Raw genomic sequence first — 17,294 nt, forward strand, 5'->3', positions numbered from 1 at the left:
GAGAGTGGGACTCAGTGTAAAGCTGTGTGACCTGCAAGACGTCCCCTTCTCGGGTCAGGGGTTGAAGTAGACCGGGGACCCCTTGATTGTAGCTGTCCTTTCCTGTCCACCCTGGGACGTCTAAACTGATGGATAAACTAGGTCTGTCGGCGGCCCTCAGGGCCTGGCACACTGGTTTTCCCTGCTCTCACTCCAGGACCCCCTTCTCCTGAACCCGGGGTTCTACTCTTGGCATCTGATTAGCTGGTCTCCATGACATGTGAGATGGTAGCGCTTTAAGAGCACCTTCAGGCAGAGAGCTGTATGGGACCAGCTGAAGGATCGGAAACCCCCGCGCAAACCTGGTGTGTTCATTTCTCATGGTGGGACTTCTCACTGTGGGGGATCATTTGGGTAGGGGTGGTGGTGTCCCATAAAAGTGACGGTGCAGAGAAACAGATCTTGGAGTTAGGATCCCAGAGCCAAGAGAGGTGAAGTCACCTGCTCAAGGCCACACGCCGGGAGAAGCAGACCTTTCTTGTCAAGTCCAGTGTCACCCCCTCCTCCTGCCACTGCCCGGGTGGAGGAGGGAAAAGGGCACTCAGACTCTCAAGCCTGCCTCCAGCATGGCGTGGAGCAGGGCTCCCTCTGGTGGCTGAAGCAAGAAAGCACAGCCCAGCTCCCAGAAGCTCACACTCATAGGTAGACACAAGTGGATTTTTTTTTCTTTTCTTTGTCTTTTTTTTTTCTTTTTTACAATTTTATTTATAACAATATCTGTTATTTAGTTGTAAAGGAATTCAGCAAAAATTATTAAAACGTTCCTGTCCCCAAAACGGGGCTGCCCGCTTGCCCTTCCTTGGTGGGCCCCACCTCCTCCCCAGGGGAGGGGAGTCTGGGGGACTGTTTACCAAAGTCTCCAGCCCTGGGAGCCATGTGGGGGCACTGGAGATGGGGTGCCTGTCTGGGAGGGGTACTGAGCATGGCCATCTCAAGGTTGCCCCTAGAATGGGGGCTGGGGGCATGGGATGCATGCCCCAAGAACTAAAAAACTCCATCCTTCCCTTCCTACCTCAGCCAGAGCCAAATCCTCCAGACAGGGGCAGCGAAGGACTCTCCGCCCCAGAGTCAGCCCTCGGGGAGCTGGGAGGGTAAAGGGGGGACCGCAGGGAGAGCCCTGACAAAGTGTCTTGACCAGGAAGGGGAGGCGGCACCACCAGCTCTCCCAGTGGAGGTGCATTTTGGTGGGAAGATGGGAGGTGGGGGCCCCTCATACCTGTGAGCCAAAGGAGCCCCCAGAGGCCTCCATGCACCCCCCTCCCCGAAGGCAGCACTGGGGGGGGGAGTGCTGAGGAGTGGGCAGGAAGGAGAAGAATGAAAAGAGATAATACTGTGCTCGCTCGCTTGCTCACTCACATATAAAAAGTAATTCCTTCATTTTTACATTTATACATCCCGGCAGGCCAGGGAGGGCTGGCGGGCAGGAGGGGCTCATGGAAGGACTTCTCTGGCAGGGGCAGGAGGCTCTGGGGAAGTCCGACGGGGCAGGGCCGGGCCTACGCCAAAGGGTCCCCTATCTCATCCTCAGGGCCCCGGCCCAGGAGTTCTCTCTTCTCATCCGTGCTGGCCAGGGAGTGGCGGCTGCCGTGGCCCCCCATGTAGAGTGTGGCGTACACGGGGTTGGTGAAGTTGGTGGGCTGTAAGGTGACAGAGGGTTCCGGTGGGACTCAGAGGCTGGGCTCTATGGCCTTGGTATCCCACCCCCCAAACACCCATGTCATCCCATCCACAGCCTCCTGTCCTCCCAGCCCACCTTGTCAGGGTCCAGGGCAAAGTCAGCATCCAGGAGGCCTCCCACATCATCAGGCTCCCCGCCTTCGTACATCTTGTAGGTAGGGTTCCCGATCTCCACGTTCATGGCCCCGTTGGTCATCCGCTGGTGCTGGAAGCCCTTAGCCCTGGGGAGAGGCAGGAGCACAGGGGGCAGGGATTCTAGAGGTGTCAGGCGAGGTGGTAATGACTAGAATTTCCCAGACTCCCCATAACTCACCCCCGGACTCGCCGCTTGTACCAGAATACCACTCCCGCTACCAGAAGCAGCAGTAGCAGCAACAGCAGAGGGATTAGGATGGAGGCCATATCTAGAGGGGAGGAGATGGGAAACAGTTCAAAAGGCACAGGAAGCAAGATCCGCCCCCCCCCCCCCCCCACACACACACCAATTCCAGGTCCCGGCAGCCATGCCTCCCCATCCCCTGCCACCTACGTGCAGGCTGCTGTTGGCTGACCACTTGCTCTTCACACCGGGGTCCTGCCATGTGGGGTGGGCACCTGCAGACAGAAGGGCAGAGCTGAGCAGGCACGACTTCGAGCCATGGCTGCCAGGGAGATGGAGAAGGGCCATGGGATTCTGATGGTCCCACTGAGATTTGGGGAAGGGGAGGATCTAGGCCTGGGTGAGGCTCAGGCCCAACTCACTGGCACTCAGGCATCATTTTGCTGTTCATGGTGCAGGAACCACCATTGCTGCAGTGGCCAACGCAGGTCAGACAGCTGGGGGCCACCCGACCATCTGTGCAGCTGCAAGAGGAAGTGAGATGCTGGGCAGGGCTGGTAGAGGGGTGTCTGAGAGGCTGGGGCGGGGCAGGGCTGGTAGAGGGGTGTCTGAGAGGCTGGGGCAGGGGCGGGGCAGGGCTGGTAGAGGGGTGTCTGAGAGGCTGGGGCGGGGCAGGGCTGGTAGAGGGGTGTCTGAGAGGCTGGGGCGGGGCAGGGCTGGTAGAGGGGTGTCTGAGAGGCTGGGGCGGGGCAGGGCTGGTAGAGGGGTGTCTGAGAGGCTGGGGCGGGGCAGGGCTGGTAGAGGGGTGTCTGAGAGGCTGGGGCGGGGCAGGGCTGGTAGAGGGGTGTCTGAGAGGCTGGGGCGGGGCAGGGCTGGTAGAGGGGTGTCTGAGAGGCTGGGGGGGGCAGGGCTGGTAGAGGGGTGTCTGAGAGGCTGAGGCTGGGGCGGGGCAGGGCTGGTAGAGGGGTGTCTGAGAGGCTGGGGCGGGGCAGGGCTGGTAGAGGGGTGTCTGAGAGGCTGGGGCGGGGCAGGGCTGGTAGAGGGGTGTCTGAGAGGCTGGGGCAGGGCAGGGCTGGTAGAGGGGTGTCTGAGAGGCTGGGGCAGGGCAGGGCTGGTAGAGGGGTGTCTGAGAGGCTGGGGCGGGGCAGGGCTGGTAGAGGGGTGTCTGAGAGGCTGGGGCGGGGCAGGGCTGGTAGAGGGGTGTCTGAGAGGCTGGGGCGGGGCAGGGCTGGTAGAGGGGTGTCTGAGAGGCTGGGGCGGGGCAGGGCTGGTAGAGGGGTGTCTGAGAGGCTGGGGCGGGGCAGGGCTGGTAGAGGGGTGTCTGAAAGGCTGAGGCTGGGGCAGGGCAGGGCTGGGAGGAGCAGATGGGGACAGGAAGCTGGGGCAGGGCAGGATCTGGCCAGGCGCTCACTTGCAGGTGACGTCCCCACTCTGCCTGTTGATCGTGCAGGTTCCGTCGAGACAGCGGCTGCACTTGCTCACTTCACACCGGGGCCCCTCGAAGTGGCTGGCGCAGCGGCACTGCCGGGAGCCGTCAGCAGCCATCTGGCAGGTGCCGGAGTTCTCACAGTAGCCAGAGCACTGCCCTGTGGTTTGGTGGGTGGACAGGAGATGTCTGAAACCCCACCCTCATGAGGGTCTTCCATATTGTGTGTATGTGGGGGGAGCTGGACACCCCAGGTCTTCTGGGCGATCCCCACCTCACGGGCTCCAGGGTACAAGGATGTCCCCGAGCACCCTGACAGGCACTGCTGTTGCGTGGCCAGTCCTGGTGCCAGAGGGCTCGCTTGCTCAGAGGAAGCGTCCACACCCCCACCGGGGAGCACCAGCTGCCTGGCCTGGCTGAGCTACGAACGGCCTTCCTCCCTGGAACCCACGCCTGTGGCTCCCCTGCCAGGCTCTCGGGCCCCCAGCTCCCCTCGCCCTTCCCCTGGGCCCAGGGGTGGCTAACTCACGGAACTGGCAGCGGTCACCCAGGAAGCCAGGTAGGCATCGGCACTGGGGCTGGTTGCCCTGGTTGACAGTGCAGGTGCTGTTGTTGGCACAGTAGCCCGCACACACCTGCTGGGTGCACCTGGGACCCGTGAAGCCGGTGGGGCAGCGGCAGGTGGGCACGCCTGTGGAGAGGACGTGTGAGCGGGACCGTGGCCGCGGAGCTCCCCGGCCCCACTGCAGAGGGACCGGCTGTGAGGCTCTGGGCGGGAGGCGGGCAGCAGGGGGCGGGACCCGGGGCCCTGGGCAGGAGGGTGCAGGAGGCAGAGGAGAAGGCAGGGCAGGGGCTGGGGATTTGCCTGAGGCGGGCCCTGGGTTTGGGGGCTCGGTCGAGGGGCTGGGGGCGCCCCGCCGGGAGAACGGAGGCATACCGGAGGGGGAGGCCGCGCAGGTGCCCCCGTTCTGACAGTGCTCCCAGCACTGGTCCAGCTCGCACTTGTCGCCCGTGTAGCGGGGCTGGCAGCGGCACTTGGGCTGCCGCCGGGCGTTGAGGAAGCAGCTGCCGCCGTTGAAGCACTGCAGGTTACAGGTTCCCGGGCGAGGAGCTGCGGGAGGACCAGGGGCAGAGCAGGGAGGGGGGGACTCAGGGGCTGTGGGGAGGAGGGTCCTGGGGGGGCCGGGCGGGGAGGGCGAGCATACCATCGGGCGGGGGCGTCGGAGAGGGCACAGCCACGCAGGTGCCGTTGTCCAGGCGCTTCCCGTTGGGGCAGGTGCAGACGGGGCCGCTGGGGCTCAGCAGGCAGAGCCATTCGCACTTCTTGCGGTCACAGGGGTTGGTCACTGCGGTGGGGCCGGGGCAGGAGGCGGCTGAGCCCCGGGGACCGGAACTCTGCCCTGCCCACCGGGAACGGGGAACCCAGGCCCCGGCACGGAGACTCGATGACCCGGCCTTCCCTGCCCAGCCCAGCCTCCTGCCCACCTTCAGGCTGCTTGTGCTGGTGGTACAGGACCACGTCCGAGGCGTGGTTCAGGCCCCCCGTCAGGTTGATCAAGGGGCTGTGTCCAAACTTATGGATCTTGAAGACACGGTTGTTGATGTAGGTGACCCCATAGATGTAATCCTCAAAGACATCGATGCTGAAGGGGTGACTCAGGCCTGGGGAGAGGACGTGGAGGGGACTCAGGCCCTGTCACACTCTCCAGGGCACTGGCCTCATGGTTCCCAGGCACCTCAAATCCAACATATCCCAAACCACAGGCCCCCGCCTCTCCTTCCTCCCGGGCGACTTCCGCACAAGGCCCATCACCCCTAGACTTCTGGGGTCAGGACCGACTTCTGCTGCCTCTCCCATTTGCTAAGTTCCTACTGCCACCTCCATGCGGCTCAATACTCATCGATGCAATGAATGAAGGGACAAGTGGGCCAGGGGGTGGGGTGGGCCGGGCTGGGGAGGACAGCAGGCACGGGGAGGCCGGGGCTCGGAGCAGAGGATGGAGGCCCGAGGTCGGGGTGGCCACGGCTGCTGTCGGACACGCACCTCGCTTGCCGTCAGCAGCCACGATGGGGTCAGTGCCATTGAGCCGGATGCTGCCGATGACCGAGAGCTTGGCGTCCGCCCAGTAGAGCCGCTCGTTGTGATAGTCCACGGCCAGGCCTGGCGAGACAGAGCGGGGGAGGCCCCGGCTGGGGAGAAGCAGAACTGTCTCCACGCGGGGACCGCCCCCCCTGTTCCCGCAACCACTCCCCATCGCTCTCTGGAAAAGCTTCCAAACCCGCCTGCCATCCGTGAGCTGTCCCCCCCGCGCCCCCCGCTTCTGTGTGACTTTGGCGAACCGGCCCCTGCCACCCCCTGTCGGCTGCTGCCACAGACCTGTGGGCCACTGGATGTTGTCCTGAACCAGCGTCTCCCGCAGGGTCCCATCCATCGCTGCCGTTTCAATCTTGGGGTGGTTCCCCCAGTCTGACCAGTACATGGTGCTGGGGAGGGAGAAGGGGTGAGGACGGGTAGGACCTGAGGAGGCCGACCGAGGTGGGCCAGCAGGTGCGCCGGGGGTGGGCCTGGGCACAGGGCCCTCTGGGTCTTAGGGGGGCGCTCTATCTGCCTCCCCCAGAGAGAATCGGGGCGCCAGTTCCCTGACCAGGTTAAGACTCTTCTTCTAAAACCACCGTGTGCTGATCCAGGTCAGCTACGCGGGCAGAGCCAGCCCCTGGGGCCGGGGAGCAGCCCAGACCCTGCTGCCCACAACAGCAGCCACATGGCCATCAGGCCCCGGCGAGCAGGCCCATGGGGGTCCTGGGCACAGGCAGGGAGGGGAGGGCCAGAGAGGGGCAGCTGGGAAGACCCGAGGCCCAGGCCAGGCTGGGCGGGAAAGAGTGCGCCTGGGGTGCTGGGGCCCCACCCCCGCCCCAGCCCAGACGCCGCCGCCCCCGAGCCCTGCCCACCCCCTCAGCGGGTCCACCACGATGGCATGGGGCTCGTCGATCATGCCGGAGATGAGCGTCTTGCGGTTCTCGCCCTTCATCTGCGCCACCTCAATCACGTCTCGGCCGGAGTCCGTCCAGTACACGTTCCCGGCCACCCAGTCGATGGCGATGCCCCTCGGCATCTTGAGCCCTGAAATCTGAATGGGGGGCGGGGGGATCACAGTGTCAGGGCTCCCACCCTTTGTCTTCCTGCCCATTGTCCACGCCCCCCAACTCTGCCAGCCGCTCTCTGCTAAAAACTCATCCCAGATGGAGAGCTAATCCCCGGCTTTGAGGAGATTCAGCAGATAATGATCTTACGGGCCACCCTTCGCGCTCCCGCGTATTTTGCTGGATTAGCTATCATTACGCTGCTTTATTGAGGAACAAAGTGAGGCCCAAAGAGGCCGAATAGGTGGGCCAAGACTGACACAGTGGGTGGCACGGGGATCGGAGTTGGATGTGGCTCCGTATGGCAGGCCTGTGTGCCCAGCGCCCTCTCCGGGGGCTGCAGACTCACTGCTCTGCCGCCTGCGGTCCGTGCCTCCGACATAATCCTGACGCCCTTGCCCTTCAGTCTCACCTCTGCCCTCCACTGTCCTTTCCCACTCTGCTCAGAGCCCCCCCAGGCGGGTGCTCACATTAAGGTGGGTGACACCCCGGTCAATCTCTCGCCGGTGACGATTGGAAGTGGTGGGAGGCGCAGCGGGCGGCAGGCTGCGGTAGGAGATGGTGCCCGTGTGCCAGTTGGTCCAGTAGACGCGGCCAGCCTTGACATGCACATCCATGGCGTCGATGCGGACGCTCTCATCGCCCTGGAAGGCCTGCTCGTACGCTGAGTGGGGGTGACTGGGGAACAGGCTGCGGATCTCATTGTCGTCGGCGATGTACAGGACCTGGTACTCAGAGCCTGCAGGGGCAAGTGGCCAGGTGTTGGGTGTGGGAAAGGCTGGGGCAGGAGGCCGGGCTGGGGGCCGGGCTGGGGGCCGGGCTGGGGCTGTCCCCGAACCGGAGGAGCGTGCCCGAGACGTGCGCCTCACCCAGCCCAGCCCCTTGCACACTAACGTCTTCGCTCCTAACCAGCCTCCTGGTCAGAAGCCGCGGCTCATCCCAGCGCCCCCGTGCCGGCCTCGGCCCTCAGAAGGTCCTTCCTCCTCTCCTCCTCGAGCTTATCCAGGGGACCTGCCCCTCTGGAGGCTGTCCCTGCTCCTCCGGCCCCACGGGCGTCGGCTCCTCATGGCCTCTGGTTCATCACCAGGCTCTCTGCTACACACTGTCTGGCATGTGCTCGTGGGTGTACACACGTGTGGGCTTATGCGCACAGACACGGAGGGGGTAGGTACGCGTGCGCATGGGAGTGCACTTGGGTGTGAGGGCGTGCTTCTGCACAAGGACGCCGCGGGTGTGTGTCTAAGCCAGTGGTTCTCAACCTTCCTGATGCCGCGACCCTTTAACACAGCTCCTCAGGTTGTGGTGACCCCCAATTTCATTGTCACAAATTGAACATAGTTAAAGCATAGTGATTAATCACAAAAACAATATGTAATTATATATGTGTTTTCCGATGGTCTTAGGCGACCCCCGTGAAAGGGTCGTTCGACCCCCAAAGGGGTCGCGACCCACAGGTTGAGAACCGCTGGTCTAAGCCCATGTTCAAAAACAAGAAGGTACCTGTGAGCTGATGGCTGTGTTAATGAACTCGGTGGGGGAATCCCTTCCCGACTGCACGCATATCAAATCATCACCTCGTACATTAAATATCTGACAACTTTCTCACTTATATCTCCACAAAGCGGCGAAAAGGAAAGCAGGAAGGGAACACGCAGGCGGGGCACATGTGACTGCAAGCGCGGGAATGTGTGTCTGCCTCCCCCGGAAGGGGCGGGTGGGGGCAGGTGTGGGACGTACGTGTGCTGCCCTCACCCAGCCCTCCTCGATGAGCCGGCCCACGCCTTGCCCTGTGTGGCTCCCAGCACAGTGCACAGAAGGGCGCCTGCAGCTCTGGGGCTCCCCCCTGGGCCGGGGTGTAAGGAGGAAAGCACCCCTCCCAGGCCCACCCCATGTATGTCCTGGCCCTGCCAGCCCCGCCCGCGCCCTCGCCCGGCCCCCTGCCCCCTGCCCCCTGCCCCCTCGGGCTCCGCACCTTCGGCCTTGCAGGTGTTGTGTGTCTTCATGAAGTTGCGGGCGCAGCTGCAGAGGTGGCCGCCCTTGGTGTTGTTGCAGAGCTGGGAGCAGGTGCCGAAGCGCAGGCACTCGTTGATGTCTGGGGTGACACGGGAGGGTCATGGAGAAACCCCATGTGACGGGGGTTCTGCCTCTCCCCGCCCACCCCGGCCCACCTGCCTACCCTGGCACCCGGGCTGGCCTGGCACCGTGTGGAAGCCGGAGCGGCAGGCGCAGTAGGCGGCCTTCTCGGTGCGCACGCAGCGGGCCTCGTCCCCGCAGAGGCTGGCGTTGGTGGCACAGCTGGTCAGCTTGGGGTCTGTGGGGGACAGAGAGTGGGTCCTCTCCCCCGAGCCGCCCCGGGCCCGGCTTTGGCTCTCTGGCCCCAGCTGCCCGCACGCCCCTCACCGATGCTGCAGTCCTCCTCGTCGGAGCCGTCCCCACAGTCGTCGAACATGTTGCAGCGCAGCGAGGAGGAGAGGCAGCGCTGGTTCCTGCACAGAAACTCCTTCTTGTCTTTGCAGTGGGCGGTCTGAGCCGTGGGGGGCTCTGCGGAGAGCAGGGCTTCAGGTCCTGGGCACTCACCACCCTGCCCTTCCTCCCAGGCCGTCATGGGTGAGGCTGGGACCAAGCCTGGCCACTTGTCAAGCTTGCAGGAGAGGCTGGCTAGACACTGTCTCCACCTCCAGCCCTTGGGCATCAGGAAGCCGCCAGAGCCCCCGCCCCCCCAGACTTCTCCACCCCCAGGAAGGGCCCCCATGCTCCCAGCCATGGAACCTCCTCTTCCAAGGAGCCCATTCCCTGGACACAGCTCCCACTTGGCCCACCCCCGCTCCCCGTGCACCGCCCCCCCCCCAGGCCCCGCTCCTCCTCACTGGCCCTTGCTCACCACAGTCCTCCTCATCAGTCCCGTCCCCGCAGTTGTCGGTGCCGTCACACTGGCGCCCGATCCACAGGCAGACACGGTCATTCTTGCAACGGAAGGGCCGGTTCGGGGGGCACATAAAGCGGGCTGCCGGGGACAGAGCCGGAGTCAGCCCTGGGCGAGCTGCTGGGCCCTGGGAGCCGGGAGCCCTGCCCGCCCCGAGCGCTCTGCCCTCGCCCGCCCTCCGAGCCTCGCTCACCGCACTCCTCGGGGTTCTCGTCGGAGTTGTCCCCGCAGTCGTCCTCGCCGTCGCACTTCCACGCCAGGGGCTTGCACAGGGTGTTGTTGCACTGGAACTCGTCCAGCGGGCAGGTCCGCACTACAGGCCAGGGGGGCAAAGAGCCAACAGCGGCTGAGCCAGGCAGCCCGGGCCCAGGGGCAGGACCCTGCCCAGACCCCTCCCTCCACCGCCGCGGCCCAGGCACAGGCAGGCAGTGGGCCAGCCAGACGGGACCCAGGTATAGCTTCCTACCAGTCGGGCAGCTGGGCAGAGCTGCCTCCTCTGCTCTTTAGGGGAGAAAAGGCCTTTTGGGAAGAGTGACCAGAGGGTCCAGAGGGCCCTGTCTGGTGGTGGCTGCAGGACACGGGCCCCCTCCAGGGCGAGGAGCACTGGGCTGGGAGTCGGGGGGCTGGGTTCCAGCCCGTCCTCAGCCCCCAGGGCAGAGCCAGGAAGCCTGCGCTCACTGGGGTCTCACCCGCTTCCCACGGCCCCTGTAGGCTGCGGGGGGGGGGGGGGGTGCCGGGAGGGGCGCCCGCAGGTCAGCGGGGGCAGGTCCTGCCTCATTTCCCGGGAAAGGGGTGTGAGCAGGGACGCTGTTTCTCAGGGCAACCGACTGCCTTCTGGGAACTTAAGGTGAGGCCGAGATGGACATAGCCCTGCGGTTTCTGCTGGATTTCAGCCCAACTGGCTCCTGGGCCAGGGCTGTTGTGGGTGGGGGCGGGCAGGGCTCACCACCAGTGCTGCAGGCTTCCTCGTCGCTGCCGTCCATGCAGTCGGCGTCCGCGTCACAGCGCCAGCGTAGGGGGATGCAGTGCCCGCTCTTGCACTGGAACTGGTCCATGTCACAGCGGGGCGTGCAGTCCTTCTGTGGGCCGGGGAGCGGGCATCCTGGTCAGACCTGGGTGCCCCGGCGGCCCTGCTCTGACTGCCCCCTTCTGGCTCCCCTGCCCACCTCGTCCGAGCCATCCGCACAGTCATGGTCCCCATCACATTTCCAGCGCCCAGCGATGCAGCGGCCGTTGGCACAGGAAAACTCACTCTCAGAGCAGGGCCGAGGGGCTGGGGAGGGATGAGACAGGCCCCGGGAGGTGGGCATAGGCACCCAGCCTGGAGGGCTTCTCCAGCCCTTGGCAGAGGCAGACCCCCCATCGGGTGTTCCCGAAGGCCCGGCTGACTGGCCTGATGACCAAAATGCTCACCCAATCCCGTGCAGCCACTGGCTGTCCTCAGGGGCCAGCGGGGCACAGAGGGCACTCACTCACCCCTGGGGCACGCACACAAGAGAGGGCACGGGTCCCTGGCCCTGCCCTCCGGACACACCGTGTGTGGGGAAGGGAGGGGAGGGGCGAGGCCACTAAGACAAGCACCAGGGTTCCGGGAGCGGCCAGTAAAGGATGATGGGCTGAGGCACAGCACGGGGACGGGTGGGCTCTGGGCAGAGGCGGGGTGTGGTGGGAGCACAGCACATTGGAGACACCTACCTCTGCAACCCCAAGAGGACAGTGTGAAAATGGAGAGAAACATGAGATGAGGTGAAATGGCACCAACTCAGATACACAGCATGGAGTGGGGTGGGGGGCGGGGGAGGGGCTCCTGACCCCCAGCCCGGGAGGCAGCTGCCCTGGTGCGGGGCCTGCGGGGGGGCGGGCGCCTGCGGGCGGCGGGGGGACATACTGCAGCTCTCCTCGTCCGAGTTGTCCCCGCAGTCGTTGTCGTAGTCACACTGCCAGCGGCCCGGCACGCACCGGTTGTTCTTGCAGCGGAACTGGTAGGGCTCACAGGTGCGCTCGTCTGGGGGGACAGGGTTGGGGGCCGTCAGGGACAGCGTGGGGGCGGACAGCAGGGTCCACAAGGGTCCCCCACAGGGTGGGAGAGTGGGCGCTGCAGCCGGAGACAGGTCAGCGCGGGGAGGCCACGATGGGGCCGGGCCGGAGGGACCCGCGTGGGGGAGCTGCCTCGGAGGGATGACAGGCCTCACAGGCTCCGCACAGGCGTGTGCTGGGGGCTCCAGGACAGGGAATCCGACAGGAGGCACAGGGAGCCGGGGCGAGGCCGCGTGGTGACCCCGCAGGCAGGCAGCCCAGCTCGGCCCCACCAGCGGACGTGGCCCCCCACCGGCAGGATCCGGCGGGGTCTGGGGTGGGGCAGCTCACCACACTCCTCCTTGGGCTCGTCAGAGCCGTCCCCACAGTCGTCCTCGCCGTCACACTTCCAGCGCGCGGGGATGCAGCGGCCGGAGTCCTTGCAGCGGAACTCATCCGCCCCGCAGGTCATCTGGGCTGCAGGAGGGTGAGGGAGGCGCCTCTCAGGAGTGTGCGGTGAGGGTGGGCGTGGGGGGGGCGGGCGCGGGCACTGAGGGGCCCCAGGGGGCCCCGGGGCCTGGGAGGGGTGGGCGGCTCTTGCGGGAGGGGGTCCGGGGCCCCAGGCTGCTCACTGCAGTTGGCAGGCTCGTCGCTGCCGTCCACGCAGTCGTTGTCCCGGTCGCAGACCCAGACGCGGGGGATGCAGCGCTTGGTGATGGAGCACTGGAACTGGTTGGGGGCACAGGTCACCTCGGCTGCGGGGGGCGGACGGAATGAGGCCTTGCCCTTGCGCCCCCCACCACAGTTCCGGTCTCCCCGGCCCCGCCCCTCCCCGCCGCCCGCGAGCCCTTTCGTGGGAGGAAGGGGCAGTGTATCTGCCTCTGGTGCTGTGTGCGCCTGGGTCTGCACATCTCTCCACCGAGCACCACGGTTCTAGGAGCAAACCAAACACCCGAGACAAGGTACGCTGCCCTCCGTCAACGCTCCCGGGGGCAGCAGGGCCCCCAGGGGCAGCGGGCGGCAGTTTTCAGGGTGAACTGTGTTTCCCACCCCCCCTTCCCTGCCACGGGGGGGGGGGCACTCACGGCAGTCCCTCTCGTCCTCCCCGTCTCCGCAGTTGTCCTGCCCGTTGCAGCGGAAGATGCCGGGGATACAGCGGTTGGTGTTGGTGCACTTGAACTGACTGGGCAGGCAGACGTGGATGTCTGGGGGAGGGGAGGGGAGGCCATTCGTGTGGGTGAGGGCTCAGGAGCAGGGCGTGGGAGTGCGGGCTCAGGGCCTGGAGGGCGGGGGGCTGAGCTTGCTTGCCCTCAGCGCAGCACGAAACCCCCAGATCCCGGGGAGGGGCGAGGGGAGGGGCGAGGGGGAGGGGCGAGGGGAGGGGCGAGGGGAGGGGCGAGGGGAGGGGCGAGGGGAGGGGCCGCCCTCACCGCAGTTGGCCTCGTCGCTGTTGTCCTGGCAGTCATTGTCCCCGTCACAGATGAAGGCGGGGTTTGTGCAGATGCCGGTCGAGCACTGAAACTGTCCTGGGCGGCACTTGAACTCGTCTGCGGGCGAGCGGGAGGCTCCGCATCAGGAGGGGGTGCTGGGTGTGGCCGCCCCAACCAGGGCCCCCGGCCGCCCCGCCCGCCCGGGCACTCACGGCAGTCGGGAGGTTCGTCCGACTGGTCCCCGCAGTCGTCCTCCGTGTCGCACTTCCACCAGAAGGGGATGCACTTGTCGTTCTTGCACACAAACTGGAGGGCAGGCGGGCGACAGGGGTTGGTGGGGGTCTGGGGAACTCGGAGGTTTTCTTTGAGGGGCTGGGATGTCTCACAGGAGAAGCAGGGTCAGGGTATTTTGGGGGGAGGACAAGCTGGGTCGAAGGCTGGGATGGGATGAGTGCAGGAAGGCCAGGTGAGGGGGTGTCTGTGTGGAGGCCAGGGTTGGGGGTACTAGTGAGGGAGGGTCAGGGTTAGGGTGTGGGGGTGTTTGTGTGAGGTGACGGGTGTAAAAGTATTGCTGTGGGGAGACAAGAGGTAGGCAAGAAATGTGGGGGTGTTAGCGTGGGAAAACCAGATGCGTGAGGACATTAGAGAGGGTGTGGGGGTCCAAAGGAGGAGTGGGGCACTGGTGTGGGGGCCGGGGGATCACGGCATGGCTGAATGGGGCCCAGGGGGACCGCCTCACCTGGCTGGCCGTGCAGTTGGACACACAGGTGCGCCCATCGCTGCCCAGGTAGAAGTTGGTGGGACAAGCGCACTTGTGGCCGCCCCCGGGGGACAGCAGGCACAGGTTGCTGCAGCCGCCGTTGTTGACCTTGCAGGGGTGATTGGGCACTGCCAGAGGACAGGGGGGTCAAGGGCGGCGACTGGGCCCAGCAGACGGCCCACTTCTCCCGAGCCCCGGCCCCTGGCAGAGCGAGGGCAGCGCTCGCTGCCAACACTTGCTCCGCCTGCAGCGGCTGCCCAGCCCCTCTCCTGGGCCGAGGAGAGTCAGAGCCAAGCCTGCTCTCCCAGGAGGGAGCTGAGGCCAGAGAGAGGAGCGAGCCTCTCGCGGCCAGGATGAGGCCAGCCTGCAGCCCATGCTGCCTCCCTGTGCCCTCCCTCAGCTATGGCTGCCCGCCTTCGGGGTCCCTGCGCCCAGGCCCCTCCTGCTTGACTGGCCTCAGGGCCTTGGGGCTGAGAGAGTCCAGGGCGGGACCCAGGTTGGGCTGAGCTGCGGAGAGGCGGACCACGGCCTGTCCACACCTCTCAAATCTTCCCGTGCTGGAGAAGGGGTGGGCAGGAGCCCCTGGGGGACTGAGGGTGCCAACCCGCTGGGATGAGATGGGGCCTTGTGCTGCTCACCTTCACCTGCTCCCGCCCCGCTGCGACTCACCGTCGGGCTGGCGCAGGGCGTGGAAGACGTGCAGGTCCATGGGCCGGTGCAGCGTGCTGATGAGGAGCGTCTTGTTGGCGCCCGTGGTCTTGTGGGCTCGGTTGATGGACTTGGTCTCCCAGTCGGTCCAGTAGACGTAGTCCTCAAACAGGGTCAGTGCGAAGATGTGCGGGATGTCCTGGTTGAGCACTGCGGACGGGGAGGGGACAGGTCAGCAGCCCCGCGAGGCGGGCGCTCGCCTCAGCCCCAGATGGCGCAGTGGCTTCCCCAGGTGGCACGGCTAGTAAGCGGCAGAGCTGGAACCCCGACCCGGCCTGTCTGAGCTGGCTCCTGCAGCACAGCATCCATGGTCTGCCGTCAGGAAGGGGGAGCTAGAGTTCGCCAACCCCAGGCCCCACGCCCACCTGCCTCGGCTGTCACCCGGAACTGTGCGCGGAAGGGGTCCTCCGGCCGAGGCCGACCCCGGGACGCACCCTGCGGGGCTCGGCCGTGCCCTCTGGCTTTATGCCCACTCTTGCCCCTGATAGCTTCAACCCCCAGCCCCATCAGGGCTGCGGTGCCCGGGCAGCCTCGCTGGCACACTGACCAACGTGACGATTGGAGCCGTCCAAGCTGGCAAACTCAATGTAGTCCTCGCGAGCATCGGCCCAGTAGATGCGCTGGGTGACGTAGTCCAGGGTCAGGCCGTTGGGCCACGTGATCTTGGTGTCCACGATGACGCTCCGGCCAGACCCATCCATGCCGATCCGGCCGATGAGTGAGTGGTCACCCCAGTCTGTCCAGTACAGGTACCTGGCAGGAGGGTGGGCAGTGAGCCCGAGAGATCCAGCGACTGGTCCCTCCAGCTCCCACCTGCATGCGGGGGGTGGGGTGGGGAGGTGGGGGGGTACGGGGTCTGGCCGCCTGCCGCCTGCTTTCACCAGCTCCCAGCTCCCGCCACTCCCAGCGCCCGCCACTCCCAGCTCCCTTACCCGTTCTGCACATCCACCACCAGAGCCCTGGGCTCACGGAGGCCAGAGCTGACCAGCACCGTCCGGTAGGCCCCGTTGAGCTTGGACACCTCGATGGTGTCCCGGCCTTTGTCGCACCAGTACAGGTTGCCGCCCACCCAGTCCACAGCCAGCCCGTCGGGGTTGCTGAGGCCGGTCCGGTGCAGCACCTTCGGATGGGGGGGGAGAGCCTGAGTGCCCTGGGTGGGCCCCTCAGCCTCAGCTTCCCCGTATGTACGTGGGGAGCGTGGCTGTGAGGACAATGGAAAAGCCCAGCCTGGGGCCTGGGGCGGCCGAGGTGCGAGGGAAGGGGTCTCTACAGGAGAGACCCTCACGCCCCCCACGGCACGTGCCTGGGCGCACAGGCGTCAGGGAGGCCAGACACAAGGGGCGTCTCACTGAGGGTCAGGGAAAGAGCAAGAGGGACCTCCCAGACCTTCCTCTGGGCGTGGGGAGGGGGAGAGGCAAGGCCAAGCAGAGTCACGGAGGGCTCAGCAGGAAGGGGGGAGGAGGTCCCTGGGGTAGGTGCGTGGGGAGAAGGGGCCCTGAGGTGCTGGATCTCTGCACCCCGTAGGGTAGCTGGGGGTGGCCCCGGCCGCACCTGCACATCGCTGCCGTTGAGGTGCATCCTGCGGATCATGCTGCCCTGAGTGGTCACGTCCGTCCAGTAAATCATCTGCTCGCGGTAGTCGAAGTCCAAGGCGACAGCGTTGTTCAGGCCCTGCGCGGGGGGACAGGTCTGAGCGGACAGGAGCGGGCGGCTGGGGCAGCCCGGGAGCTGGGGCGCCCACGGCCCCGCGGGGGGACGGCGCTCTGGGCCCCGGGCAGGGGCAGGGCGGAGGCCGGGGCTGGCACCTGCTTCAGCAGCGTGTAGTTGGAGCCGTCCAGGTTGAGCTTGCGCAGGTAGTACCGGTTGGCGAAGATCAGAAATGGCTCCTCATCTGGAGACAGAGGAGCCTGGCTCAGCTGCGGGCTGGGGCCCATTCTGGCGCCCCTGGTCCCCGGGCTGTCGTGAGCTCGCTGTCCCAGCCCTCCCTCCACAGCACCCAGCTGTGGCCGGGGCCACCTCACCGGTCACGGCCTTGCAGCTGTGGGGGTCGCCGCTGCGGGGGGAGTAGCCCTCCACGCACAGACACTTGTAGCTGCCGTGGGTGTTGATGCAGAGCTGGCTGCAGGGGAAGGTGGTGCTGCACTCGTCCACGTCAGCACATGTGCGGCCGTCGTCCTTCAGCCGGAAGCCGGGGCGGCAGCGGCACTGCGGGCACAGGGAGCCTTGGCTGGGGGCCGGGGGCCGGGGGCCGGGCCTCCCCGGGGACTGACAGCCCTTGTGGGGCTCTGGTTCCCTCCACTAGGAAAACCCAGACTCGCCACGGGAGGCAGGCAGCACGCAGGCACTGAGCCAACCGTGCCAGCGATCCGGCCCTCACCCGCCAAAACCTCGAGAGGCGTCCCCATGACCGCCACGTGTCGACCTCCCCAGGCGGTGCTCAGGCCTCAGCTGGGTGACCTGTGGGCACCACTGGACAGAGCTGGCCATGCTCCTCTCGAAGCTTTCCTCGCCTGTTCTCCGCCCCAGCTGCTGCCCCGCCCCAGGTGCTGGGCCAGTTCCCCACCCCTCCCCAGCTCTAGGCGCCAAGCACCGGGCTCAGGCCCAGGGCTTCTCGTTTCCATCCATGCTCACTCCCTTGGGAATCGGATCCAGACTCAGGGACTTAAATGTCATCTCCATGGCGATCACTCCCCGTTTCGCGCTCCCGTGCAGCCTCTCTCTCGGACTGCAGCCTAGGCATCGCCTAAGCGACACCCACATGCCCCCTGCTCTCTCAGCCTTTCTCACGTGGGCCGGCAAAGCCTGCCGCCCGCCCGCCCGCCCCGGCTCGGTCGCTGCTGCAGAAGCCCTCGGGG

The 17,294-nt window shown here is 66.1% G+C and overlaps 1 protein-coding gene across 1 annotated transcript in view; it reads right to left on the reverse strand.

The window, feature by feature from the left end:
- Positions 1-1,382: 1,382 nt before the first annotated feature.
- Positions 1,383-17,294, reverse strand: part of LRP1 (LDL receptor related protein 1) — a 78,809-nt gene continuing 62,897 nt past the window's right edge. Inside the window, exons 55-88 of the mRNA XM_081083973.1 lie at positions 16,461-16,644; positions 16,245-16,330; positions 15,991-16,110; positions 15,372-15,559; positions 14,987-15,192; positions 14,401-14,589; positions 13,711-13,859; positions 13,184-13,277; positions 12,972-13,088; positions 12,627-12,746; positions 12,174-12,296; positions 11,893-12,018; positions 11,414-11,530; positions 10,692-10,798; positions 10,472-10,604; positions 9,719-9,838; positions 9,484-9,606; positions 9,003-9,143; positions 8,779-8,913; positions 8,575-8,694; positions 7,073-7,341; positions 6,411-6,589; positions 5,839-5,945; positions 5,506-5,622; positions 4,947-5,123; positions 4,667-4,807; positions 4,399-4,572; positions 3,991-4,152; positions 3,447-3,621; positions 2,458-2,559; positions 2,246-2,310; positions 2,030-2,120; positions 1,793-1,937; positions 1,383-1,676 (exon numbers count right to left, since the gene is read on the reverse strand). Of these exons, the coding sequence (XP_080940099.1) occupies positions 1,536-1,676; positions 1,793-1,937; positions 2,030-2,120; positions 2,246-2,310; positions 2,458-2,559; positions 3,447-3,621; positions 3,991-4,152; positions 4,399-4,572; positions 4,667-4,807; positions 4,947-5,123; positions 5,506-5,622; positions 5,839-5,945; positions 6,411-6,589; positions 7,073-7,341; positions 8,575-8,694; positions 8,779-8,913; positions 9,003-9,143; positions 9,484-9,606; positions 9,719-9,838; positions 10,472-10,604; positions 10,692-10,798; positions 11,414-11,530; positions 11,893-12,018; positions 12,174-12,296; positions 12,627-12,746; positions 12,972-13,088; positions 13,184-13,277; positions 13,711-13,859; positions 14,401-14,589; positions 14,987-15,192; positions 15,372-15,559; positions 15,991-16,110; positions 16,245-16,330; positions 16,461-16,644 (4,743 nt within the window). The 3' untranslated portion in view covers positions 1,383-1,535. The remainder of the gene's footprint in view (positions 1,677-1,792; positions 1,938-2,029; positions 2,121-2,245; positions 2,311-2,457; positions 2,560-3,446; positions 3,622-3,990; positions 4,153-4,398; positions 4,573-4,666; positions 4,808-4,946; positions 5,124-5,505; positions 5,623-5,838; positions 5,946-6,410; positions 6,590-7,072; positions 7,342-8,574; positions 8,695-8,778; positions 8,914-9,002; positions 9,144-9,483; positions 9,607-9,718; positions 9,839-10,471; positions 10,605-10,691; positions 10,799-11,413; positions 11,531-11,892; positions 12,019-12,173; positions 12,297-12,626; positions 12,747-12,971; positions 13,089-13,183; positions 13,278-13,710; positions 13,860-14,400; positions 14,590-14,986; positions 15,193-15,371; positions 15,560-15,990; positions 16,111-16,244; positions 16,331-16,460; positions 16,645-17,294) is intronic.

The sequence above is a fragment of the Myotis nattereri genome (genome assembly GCF_964212035.1).
Source record: "Myotis nattereri genome assembly, chromosome: 2".
Classification (NCBI taxonomy): Eukaryota; Metazoa; Chordata; class Mammalia; order Chiroptera; family Vespertilionidae; genus Myotis; species Myotis nattereri.